The sequence below is a fragment of the Bactrocera tryoni genome, chromosome 5 (assembly GCF_016617805.1).
Source record: "Bactrocera tryoni isolate S06 chromosome 5, CSIRO_BtryS06_freeze2, whole genome shotgun sequence".
Taxonomy (NCBI): Eukaryota; Metazoa; Arthropoda; class Insecta; order Diptera; family Tephritidae; genus Bactrocera; species Bactrocera tryoni.
The window spans coordinates 55,300,553-55,313,118 of record NC_052503.1 but is presented as its reverse complement, the minus strand read 5'-3'; the positions used below and the strand labels follow the sequence as shown (position 1 = coordinate 55,313,118).

The window sequence follows — 12,566 nt, the reverse complement described above, 5'->3', positions numbered from 1 at the left end:
TTGCCACGTTGGAAAAAAAGAGGGAAAAAGTTGATGAAATATTCCGATTGATTTATTCAGAAGCCAAGAAAATGGCGGAAAAACTCGATGTTGACGAAGCGAAACCGAGAACATGTGGTCGACAAACGAAACGCGAAAATTACGACGTGAAAACTTGCGAAGATTACTACAGGGTCTCTGTCTACATACCTCTGCTGGATACCATCAAAGAAGATTTGGAAGCTCGTTTTTCACAAGAAGTTTTGGATGGTTACCAATTGAGTGTGTTGCTTCCAGAAAAAGCAAGTATTTTAAAAGAAAACGAAATCGATGATCTAATCGGATACTTGATAGAAAGATTTGGGAATTTTCTGGATGATGAAAAAAGCGTACAAAAATTGAAATTCAAAAGTGAATTAAGCTACTGGCAATGTCACTGGCAGCAGCAAAAAAAATTGAAGGCAGCGAAATTACAACTTCTGCACTGGAAACATTAAGAAAATGTGAGGCCGACATATTCCCAACAATCCACACCTATGTATCTCCGAGTATTCTGTACACTTCCCGTAAGAAACGCGAGCTCTGAACGTTCTTTCTCTTATCTTCCCCGCATCAAAACATGGCTTAGGACGACCGTGCTTCAAGAGAGAGTAGTTGGATTAGCGTTGCTTCATACTCATCATGACATCGAAATCACCGCAGAAGAAGTCATCGAAAGATTCGCAAAACTTGGCAGTCATCGTTTTGTGTTTTGAAACACGCAATGTAAAAGGAATTTTCTGTTTGAATTTTTAATAAAATGAGCCACTATGTAATGCATGCATATGGTTGACTTTTCGATTATACCACTTTGTTTACCAAAAAATTGGAATTGACAATTTTTGTTGTAATTTGTACTGTATTTCTCTCGCAATAATAAGTTTGAAGCCCAAATCGAAGGATAAATTCAATTTCCCCCCCAAGAATCGTCTCTGGATCCGCCACTGACAATGAGGTCATAAAAACTATTTGGATGTATGGCATTCAACTTTGGGTACGACCTGTGCAACTAATATTGATATATGCTACAAAGGTTCCAATCGAAAATGCTTAGAACAATCACGAGTTCATATACATAAAGACCTTGGTATTCCTATTATAATGAAAGAAATAGAAGACAGCAGAATTAAATAAATATCTAAACTCCGAGGTCACCCAAACACTTTGGCTAATGCTTACTAAATAGCAACGTATCACCAAAACAGCTCAATCACTAGATTTAAGATTTTTTAACTTATTGTTAGGCTTAAAAAAAGCAGATCCAATGAATAAAATAATATTGAAAAAAAAAAAATTACCTAAAAATTTAATTCGGGGAAGTTGGAAAAAAGTCACAGCTGTTCAAAAATGAGTGAAAATAATGAAGAAATTCGCTATATTTTAAAATTTTTGTGAAATGATGCTGCATCAGTTCATGTATCACAACAATGGTTCGCTCGCTTCCTTTCTGGAAATTTCGATTTACACTGATGGGATAATGTCTCTAGCGAAAAAATGGCAAAAAGTGGTAGTAATACGAAAAGACTTTTTCGACTACCCAATATTCAGATAATTCATAGTAATCGCACACATGAACATGCATACATATGCACAATCATTAAAATTTTAAGCACGTTTTTTTGTTGCTTATGTTTTCTTCGAATTGTGTTTGAATATGGAAAATAATCATTAGTTGGTAGTCGCTTTGATTAAGTCAAATTAAATAACGCAAAAAATTATTATATTAAAAAAGCTATTATAGTTTAAATTTGAATTTGTATACTTTTTTCATTTTGCAAGCAGTTAATTGACAAACTGTATGTACAGTAATGAGCGATAAAATAAAGCCACGCATTCACTGAAGATGTTACATTATTTAAATTCTTTTGTGAACCTAAAATGTCATGAACTAATTGTAGTTTAATAATCACATCGCTTGTGAATAAATATGCAGAAATAACTGTCTGCATTCAATTGTGTGTTCGGTTTTTGCAAATCAGTGAAATTGTGCTATTGACTATGAAACGACGTGTGCGTTAAAGTAAAGCCAAACGATAAAAATAATCATTTTGCGAAGTGAAACAATAGAGATGCAGAACCCAAAATCAGAGCGATTTTGCAAAAGCTAATCCTGCATCAATTGAAAAAAGATTCGTTTGTGATCTCTTCTGTTTTTTAAAAAACAGTATTTTTTGGATATGAATGCTTCGACCGCTTGAAAATCAGAAACAATTTGAAAGCTAAAGTTGTTCAATTTAAGGAATAAAAAAAACCTTTAAATTTTGCCGAAATCGTGCTGATTGGTTAGCTAGCAAGTGGCGAAATATTCCTTGGTCAGATGAAACCAGATTTATTCAACTCTAAACGGGACAGTCTCTCTTTGCAAAGAGCATCCAACACCAAATTTCTACGACAACACACTATAAAAACGATAAAACATGGCGGCGGGAGAATAATAGTTTAGGGGTACATCTCGTATTATGGAACAGATCTGCTATTTCGTATCGAGGGTACAATGGATGCCTTAAAATACACCTGAAATTTAAGTGAAACCACTTTACCTTACGCGGAGTTTAATGTGTCCCTTCGACGGATGTTTCAACAAGATAATGACCCAAAGCGAGCAAAGAAATGTTTTAGGCAAAATGGCATTGAAGTTTTAAGCTGGCCCCGCAATCGCCAGATTTCAATCCGCATGGGATAAAATTCCAAACGTTATATGCCAGAATAAATAGAATCTATGACCAGATGTTGCTCGGCAGTTATAAAAAACAATGGATGCTGCACTAAATACCAACGTAACATGTACTCGTATGCCAGACAAGCCCTACCCTTGAGGCTACAAATTGTTCTTTATGTGCGATAATTTAGGCTTTTACTACAATTTTGAAATTTACTCGGGGACCGAACGACTATCCATTTGAAAACGAACCGAATATAGGGCGTCATGTAATGTTGTAGTTCGTTTGAGCCGTATTGTGCCACGTTTCGTCAATTATTGTATATTTTTCGACAACTACTACACCATTTGAGTTATTTGCGCACTCAAGGAATTTAAGTATTGGTAACAGTTCGACGAAACAGAATTCCTAGCTGTAAACCATATCTGCATCAGTATGCAATTGTAGAACAGATGTTGTTTGTAACTGACAATTATAATAAATATCAAAATTTTGAATGAATCGGAGTTATCAGGCTTTTAAGGGTTAAAATTACGGTATTTTAAATTCCGTTGTACTCTTTAAATATCGGAGGACATGTGGATTGTACACATACAGTACTTTTCTGAATGTACTATGTTTTCGGATGAATAATCCCATTCCCAAGTCGGTCGAGTCTACGTTACCAGAAAGTACCCGGACCAAGGAGTGTCAACCAACAAAACAACACGAATAATCCTGCAAGGAGTGTGTGCAGAGGTATTTTTGCCCCTGCAGGTCCAAATACAAGCTAAAGCAGCCGGAGTTAAAGGTGTAGTACGAAGGCGTACTGTCTCGAAAGTCCAGCATTATTAGACAGTACTGTCTGGGCGTGGTGCCATAGCTTTAACGGAGCTACTATTTCGCATTGACAGTACCTTTGGATCAATCATTTCGACCAAATTTATTTATTTTTATACCCTGAACAAGGTATATTAAGTGTGCCACGAAGTTTGCAACACCCAGAAGGAAGCGCCGGAGACCCTATAAAGTATATATTTAAATGGTCAGTATGTTGAGCTGAGTCGATTTAGCCATGTACGTCTGTCCGTCTGTCTGTATATATACGAACTAGTCCCTCAGTTTTTAAGATATCATTATAAAATTTTGCAAACGTCATTTTTTTTTTCTCTTCAAGAAGCTGCTATTTTCGGAACTGCCGATATCGGACCACTATAACATATAGCTGCCATACAAACTGAACGATCGGAATCAAATGCTTGCATGGGAAACTTTTGCATTTGACAGGATATATTCACGAAATTATTAGATTGTTTTCTAAGGCAACAATGTAATCTCCGAAGAAATTGTTCAGATCGGTTAACTATAGCATATAGCTTCCATACAAACTGTATAATCGAAATCAAATGCTTCCAAGGGAAACTTTCTCATTTGACGATACAACTTCACGAAATTTGGTATGAGTTAATTGTTAATGTTTCTAGCAAACAACCTGGCTAAAAAGAACTAGTAAAATGTTTTCCTTTGGATGAAAACCACTGGCCGGTTACGTTTTTAGAATTACTTAAGCACATAGTAACTAAAAGAAATGCACCTGTGAAGAGTATAGTAGCTTCGGTGCAGCCGAAGTTAACGTTAAATATACATAAGTTTATAAAATAAGATATGATCTGCCAAAAAAAATGTTTCGCTATCCGTAAACGTGTATACATATGTATATATTTTAATAATAAGAATCCTAAGTCCTTTCTAAAAACAATAGGAATATATGTACAATTTCATAATGATCTTTATGTAATAACGACTCAGTTAACATTTTAAGTTGGAGTTGTTAAATGGAGCAGCTCATGAACAAATCGGAGGATTTGCTTGGATTTGATACAGGATAGGGCCCTGGTTGGGTAGCAGCTATCAAGAAGAAGAAGTCGGACAATGACTCTCAAAGAGGAAGAATAATTAAAGGATTCTCACAAAATTCATTCATTAAGGTCAAGATGAAAAGTTAAAAGAAAATACTTTAAGGCTTGTATTTTGCAAATTCACATTCATCTTATATTGCGTTATTTTTGTTATCATATTTCTATCGTTTATTTCTATGCATTACCAAAAATAATTTAAAATTTTTCGCAGACAATAAGTCCATTTCTTAACATTTTTATACGTAACATCTAGCAAATAAGCGAAAATTAAACATTATTTTATATTAAGTATCAGTTAATACACATATTAATATTTTTAGAATTATTAATAAAAAGTCAAATATATTTTTGTTAGTAATATTCTTCAACAATTATGAATATTGCGCACTAATTTGTGAAGTTTTTGTTTACTAAGCCCATATGAATGAATTTAGAATCAAAATTATGTATATGTTTGTATTGAAAACAAAAAAAAATCTATGATAAAAGAGAGCAAATCGTGATCTAAAATACAAGATAATAGATTCTCATTAGTTTACAAGAGAAGGAAACTAGTCTTATTTGAAATGTTTATAACTTGGTTATATCTGAAAGCTAAAGTTTAAAATTTTGTACATATACATATGTAATATGCAGTGAAAGGTAACCAATAAAAAAAATTACCTAGTACTTATGGATCCTTATTATTGCATTTTAGACGATATATACCTTTCAAAGACATGTTTTAAACAAGACTTACAATATAATTTGAAATAATCATCACAAACTGTCCACTACACTAACACTTATTAGTTGGAAATAATTATTATGTATGAATAAAATTAATTATTTATGCACACTGGTCTAATTAAACTCAATAAATACAATTTTCGATATTAAATCATTGAATCAAATTTAATAAATTATATCTACGTAGCAGTGCTCATACAGCAACTTCATTCCAAATTTCGTACTTCAAAGCGCTTAAATGTGTAGTTAATGAACACCCAATCCTTGGCTATTTCGCTGCCTTGAGGTATAGGGGCAGATGCTGTAAATACGTAATATGATTTGTTAATGTTGAATGAATATGCGGGTAAAAAAATATTAAACATACGTATTTCGAGTGAAACATCAGGGAACTCGTCAAAATTGGACGTATCGTCGATAGAACGCACATCAACGGGTATAGCTGCAGGACGCTCTCTAATATGTTCCCAATCAACTCCTCTGAAAAACGACACAGATTTTAAATCGTCAAGACCACGCTGTGAGCCTAGACGGCGGTCAGCTTCGCAGCAGAATTTGACAATGGTATCTTTTGCTTCCTCGGATATTGGTATTTCCGGTGGAAATATTAACGTTTCCCGCCAGTTCATCACTTTGCGATATGTATCTTGGGGATTATCAGAGCAAAATGGTGGATAACCCATTAGCATTTCATACATTATTACGCCTAATGACCACCAGTCACAAGCCGGTCCGTAACCAGTCTGTAAGAATACTTCAGGAGCGATGTAGTCAGGTGTACCAACAGTGCTGTATGCCAAAGCTCTACGATTCCGTTTCCACGATTCTGCTCTCCTTTTTGAATCCATTGGACTAAAATTTCAAAATTCAGTAAAATTCAAATATCTATAACCAAAAAGAAGACAATAAAATAAAATTACCTGGCGCATGTTCCAATAAAATCGGATGGTTTAGCTTGTGAAAGGTCCCGGTAAAAGTCGGTGCGATGTGATTTTTTCAATCCCGTACACAGTCCGAAATCAGAAAGCTGCATTAGTGTTAAACATTGTAAGGTTCAAAGCAAAAATTATTAATACTTAACTAACCTTTAGGTGTCCACGTGCATCGAGAAGCAAATTATCCGGCTTTATATCTCTATGAATAAATCCCAATTTATGTATTGAGTCAATTGCTAATGCCGTTTCACTAATGTAGAATTGCGTGCATTCTTCTGAGAGAGTATCTTTTTTCATTAGGAGGGTCATCATATCTCCACCCGGTAAGAACTCCATAATTAAATACAAATTAACAGGATCCTTTTTGGTGTAATGAAAAAAAATTATCAAAAATCATCAATACTTTTCCTTTAGTCAAAATACGAATTAATTTTCTTTAAAAATTGAACTTCGTTAATCTTATTACTTATATCAGAAAATTTTACATGGCGTACGATTTAATACATACATATGTATTTCAAATCTTTCGACTATGTGCTGCGTTAGGTATATTTTCTATTTATATATATATTTATTTAAGATATTAGAACTCACCTGAAAACTGTAGTACATTTTAACTACCCATTGGTGGTCTGCTTCAACAAGAACATCACGTTCGGCGCGGACATGAGCCACTTGTTCCTTTTCCAGCATATCAGCTTTACGCAGCACTTTCATAGCATACACATGCCCTGTGTCTTTCTTCTGTACTAGTCGCACTTCCCCAAACGCTCCTCTTCCAATAACTTTCAATGCTTCGAAATCCTCAACTCCTAACCGCAGTCTTTTCAGACGTAAAAATTCTGTTTCTTTTTGGGCATGTTGTAACCTTTTCTCCTGTCTTTGAGATTCCGTTAGACTTTCATCCTTCAGCTGAGCCTCTAATTTAGCTAGACGTTGTTTGCGTTCTCCGTATTGAGTTACTAAGTTGCTGTAATAATTTTCCAATGTTACTTTAGCTTTTGTTGCTTTGTCCAATGTGTGGTCGCTGAAGCGTATGGAAGAACCGTCCGCACTCATAATTATAGGATCTTTGATACACACAACAGTTAGCACAATGTTGCAAAATTGAATGATTAAGAGAACCTTAAAAATAGCATATAAAAATATAAATGTATATAGACATATTCGTGCAATAGCAACGCTTACAAAGCGATAGTACAAGCAAAATCGTAAAGTATTTTACTGTTCATTAGGGCCAAAATTATAATATTCAAAATCAGACTGAAATATTTCCAAACATATTAAATAATGAAAATTAAACAAATAAATAGACCATGAAAATATTTAACTGGTAAATTCGTTATCTGTTCGGGGAAATATAAGCGAGTCCAATGTTTTCGCTCGGATTGAGAGTGCAATGAAAATAAACATTGCATTGTACAATAAAAAAGACTATTCAAAACAGACTCAGGATTGATCAAGATATTTTTTTTTCGTAGCCCGAAAATATTACTTAGTGATCTCAGACATTTTAAAATTTTACATATTTTTATATTCTCTGTTAATCAATAGCTACCAAAATTTTAGTTTTTTACTTTTGGCCAATAATTTTAATTTAAATACAGAAAGAAGTGTTTTATTTTGGACGCCTTATTTAATGTGAATAATATATACAATATTATGTTAATACTAATGCAAAGAATACATATGATTTAAATCACACGAGTATGTTCGACTTCGGAAGAAAACATGTATGTTCAAATATTACTTTCATGGGATTCAATACTTATAGTTTTCAGTGGCCCTGATCACACACGTTTGCATCAGAATCAAAGAAAACAAAGCATACATCAACTATACCTACTTCACAGAGCTTGTAAGATTGGATATAACGCTAGCGGTTGAATCAGTTTTCTGAGTATTTACACTTTTTTGACCTTATTTCATTGCTCCACAATTTATAAATATCATCATCAAATAGTAAAGTTTGTGTATTTTCCTACAATTTCTTAACACGATAGAAATAAGAGATTTCCCGATAAAATACTTGTGGTCGGAATAAAAATGAAAATATTGACTGAAATACGAAAGCATTGCCAGACGGAATTATTTATTCATTTACATACATATATGAACTACAGACACTAAAAATGGAACATATTACTAGAATATTTTCGTTTTGGCAGCTTTACCGTGCGATTCTGTAACTTGAGACAGTCTCAAGTCTCTAAATTTGAGATTTTAAGTTAGAGACAATTTTTGAGACTTGAGATGATATTGCTATTCTGTAAGCGACAGTCACAAAATCTATTACATTTCATTATTCAGAGATGTTTTTACACTTGAATGAAAATAAATATGTCGATAACAAATATTAAATTTTCTATAACATAGTCAAAAAACATAATTATCAATGAAAATAAAAATATATGTTGACTTTGTTTCATAATATTTACGAAATTTATATAAAATTGGTTTATTTTTTTTAACCTTTTCGTGTTTGAGTTGCTTACAAAATATAAAGAAACGACAATCGATTAATATCTATGATGATCTCTATTCAGTATATTCAAAATGGCAGACAAGAGTTCTTTTTAGTTTTGTGACCTGCTAACTACCAGGTCTCAATATTTTGAGACTAACGCTAGAGACTGTTTAGTGAATAGTAACTAGTCTCAAATTGAGACTTTGCCTCAAAATGTCTCAAATAGAGACTAGAGACTGGTTACAGAATCCCGCTATTAGTTTAATAAAATGAAAGTATTTTTACTTTAAAAATAATTATAATATTAAATAAGACCTATATTTTGCAATGTTGGCAAATCAGTAAAAAAGTGTTTGAATGCCTTCCAAGTTATTTTGCGGTCTGACAGCATATTAAAAAATAGCTTAAGTAATATTTATGTATCTTATTTAAGGAATTATTAAAAAAATAAAAAAAAAAAATTTTAGTCAAGCATATATAACAGAGAACTCCATTAGTTATTGGTAAGGGAGTAAATTTGACATTGATGCATACAGATAAAGGAGAAATTTTTACGTTTTTCGTAGTGAATCCGGATGTTATAATTTTACCTAGCTCTTGATGTAAATAAAATTTTAATAACTTACAAATTTGAATACAGACATGCAGTCAGAAATGAATGAATTAAAAACAACCGCTGTATACAATAGCAAGCATATGTTAATACATATATGTTATTTATTCGTAATTACTAATTTATTTACGTTATTATTTATTTCAATCCTAAACAAAAGCTTTAGCGACACGTTATCCCCGACGCGGCATCCCTAAATAAAGCGGCAACTCATTGTCAAAAATCTCATTAAATTCTAAAACTAATACAAAAAAAAAAATAAACTCCAAAACGAATCATTTTTATTATTAATTCATTTGTACAAGCATTAAACATCGCGCGTCAGGAAATTAAAAAAAATGCATGCTAAAATCAAATATTTCAAACTTCTGTGTTGTCGCACAGTTTATTTAGGTAAGCGCCATACTAAATTTATGGGCATGAGGAATTTTTGACAGTATTTTGCCGCTACCTACTGACTACTTTTAAATTTTTATTATTTAGCCGAAATATTGCAAACGTAATTTTAGTTAGATGAAAGAATTAAGTAAAAATATAATTTTTGTAGTTGATTAAGAGATCTTAATGAACATGCATTTATGTTTATATGAAGATGAAAATGTTCAAAAGACCTAATCTGTGTACGCCAAATTAATGTCAAATTATTGCTTGCGTTATATTGCGTTCCAATGGAGACTCTTTTGTCGCTCATTATCGGCAAATTATCTTTTAGTGCCCCTCAATATGTTCAATGGTTCGAAATGTTTGTGCAGTTCGCTTATGCGACACTTATGGCAAATTCACGTAGAACTTTTGGTTCGCTTTGCGTCAAACGTTTGTATTGGCAGAAACGTTCGATGAACTATATTGTATGTGTACGTTCAAATAAATATTTTCGACGCGAAGCTAAGCAAAATTTTGGGCAACTTTCATCTTTTTACGCTTTGCCAAGCAACAGTCGCCATTTTTATTGGAGAGAAACACGGAAAGCAAAGTGTTTATTGTGGCATACCCTTTGTTCTGCGCTTCGTTCTTTCTGTACAAATTACTTTTGAATGAATAGAATAATATTTAGAATACCCGCTATTAATATTTTATTTTAATTAAAATTAATTTTTATTTATTATTACATTTAATACTGCTAAATGGTATTGTAAATATTTCCTTATTTACATTTTTTCAAAATATTTCTATTATACTATGCATACGACATACGAAAAACATGTAGATAACGAAATTCAAAATTATTATTATATCACGTTTCTACCAGAAATAAAGAGATGCCCAACTCTCCTGTCACTGGATATGTGAAAACCGCTCACATACCAAACTTTGACAGTTGACTGGATCTGGTAGGTTTTGACATTTTGCAATTGGAATGATTGGAACGGCAAGATTATATACCAAAATTTGTTGCCGTCGTTCAAAATCGCTAATAAAAAGTGGAAACAATGAAAATCAAAGAAAATACGAAAGTTAAATATATTTCATGGAACGTTTTGCAATGTGATGCATATAGCAGAATTAATTTTCAATTACCAATGATTAAAAACATTTAATTATTGAGAACTAACGGACTTAATTCACCTTATTAAGTATTGAAAGATCACAAGTGAGTTGTTTTAATATACCATAAAATCATAAAAAAGGATTTAAGTAGTTTCGTCATATATTAAAAGTCCAATATTTAATAATTTGCAATCGTAAAATATGTTGGGTGTTTTAATTTAAATGCCCAAAAATCATTATTTTGCCCGATCTGGCTACAATAGAAAATGATATGATTTTAAGGCGCTCTCAAACTGAAATAAGTTGGGCATCCCTTTACCCCTGTTTTCTACAGTGCAAAATTACCGTGCGATTCTGTAACTTGAGACAGTCTCAAGTCTCTAAATTTGAGATTTTAAGTTAGAGACAATTTTTGAGACTTGAGACGATTTTGCTATTCTGTAAGTGACAGTCACAAAATCTATTACATTTCATTATTCAGAGATGTTTTTACACTTGAATGCAAATAAATACATATGTCGATAACAAATATTAAATTTTCTATAACATAGTCAAAAAACATAATTATCAATGAAAATAAAAATATATGTTGACTTTGTTTCATAATATTTACGAAATCTATGTGAAATTGATTTATTTTTAACCTTTTCGTGTTTGAGTTGCTTACAAAATATAAAGAAACGACAATCGATTAATATCCATGATGATCTCTATTCAGTATATTCAAAATGGCAGACAGTAGTTCTTTTTAGTTTTGTGACCTGCTAACTACCAGGTCTCAATATTTTGAGACTAACGCTAGAGACTGTTTAGTGAATAGTAACTAGTCTCAAATTGAGACTTTGCCTCAAAATGTCTCAAATTGAGACTAGAGACTGGTTACAGAATCCCGCTATTAGTTTGGTGACCTGCTAACTATCAGGTCTCAAATTTGAGACAATATTTTGAGACTAACGCTAGAGACTGTTTAGTGAATAGTAACTAGATACTGGTTACAGAATTCCGCTATTAATCCCGTTACAATACTGATCGCCACATATTAGCTTCTCTAATACGTCCTATTCCTTTATCTATGCTTTGATTATCATCGGACAAGGCCACACTTGTTCTAATACCATGTTCAGACCGACACTTAATCACACGATTTCGGCTGTTGAGTGGTTTATCCCACTAATCTTATAAATTTATCAAGATTTCCCCATACAAAAATGACAGTTCAAAATCACTTCATCGGAGTGATTTGAAACTGATCCACGCTAAATCTCTCTGTGCGACTCTGATTTTGCGCCATCTACTTGTCAGCATTGAAAATTTATTACATTATCACTGCTGATTTAGACACTACAAAGGGGAGAAAATGTAAACAAACAAATTTTTATTAGAGCAATGAATCTAATTTCTGCTGAAAATCGACTTCTCAAACGAAAAAATGCGCCCACTATTTCCATTATATGTATATACAAAATACTATATGACAATGTTTTCTTTTGATAAATATTGAGCGATGTAAATTCTTGAATGACAAAAACAGCTGTTTTTAATCTTTTCAACGGCAGTAAGAACACTGTTGGGTTATGAAATGCTTAAATGTAATCTAATCTTTTAAATTGTCGGTCTGAACATGGTATAAAGCGCTTAACAGAAAACATTTATATTCGTATGTAAAATATAAGGGTCAAACCATTTCAAGGGGGCTATGAAAAATTCAAAAAAAGTCCGATTTTCAAAATTAGCAATTCATTAGGAATGGGACCAGAC

General features: G+C 32.6%; 1 protein-coding gene across 3 annotated transcripts; it reads right to left on the bottom strand.

Annotated features, from left to right (window-relative positions):
• Nucleotides 1–4,673: 4,673 nt before the first annotated feature.
• Nucleotides 4,674–8,297, bottom strand: LOC120777990 (serine/threonine-protein kinase tricornered). Of its 3 annotated transcripts, none has more exons than XM_040109636.1 (6): nucleotides 8,083–8,297; nucleotides 6,835–7,365; nucleotides 6,391–6,600; nucleotides 6,226–6,332; nucleotides 5,673–6,157; nucleotides 4,674–5,606 (listed from the first exon to the last, which is right to left on the bottom strand). In XM_040109636.1, the coding sequence occupies exons 2-6, from the start codon at nucleotides 7,297–7,299 to the stop codon at nucleotides 5,512–5,514; spliced, it is 1,362 nt and encodes a 453-aa protein (XP_039965570.1). In that variant the 5' UTR covers nucleotides 7,300–7,365; nucleotides 8,083–8,297; the 3' UTR covers nucleotides 4,674–5,511. The 3 variants fall into 3 exon arrangements, with proteins under 3 accessions (XP_039965570.1, XP_039965569.1, XP_039965571.1); XM_040109635.1 differs by having other exon boundaries at nucleotides 8,087–8,297; XM_040109637.1 differs by having other exon boundaries at nucleotides 6,835–7,310; nucleotides 8,087–8,297.
• Nucleotides 8,298–12,566: the final 4,269 nt, after the last annotated feature.

Bases quoted from the DNA above. Each gene is read 5' to 3' on its own strand.
- LOC120777990 (XM_040109636.1), bottom strand. From the start codon at position 7,299: ATGAGTGCGGACGGTTCTTCCATACGCTTCAGCGACCACACATTGGAC. The intron at 6,158-6,225 runs GTAATTTTATTT...TTGAAATTTTAG, and splicing joins TTTATTGGAACATGCGCCAG to TCCAATGGATTCAAAAAGGA. The intron at 5,607-5,672 runs GTATGTTTAATA...ACGTATTTACAG, and splicing joins TGATGTTTCACTCGAAATAC to CATCTGCCCCTATACCTCAA.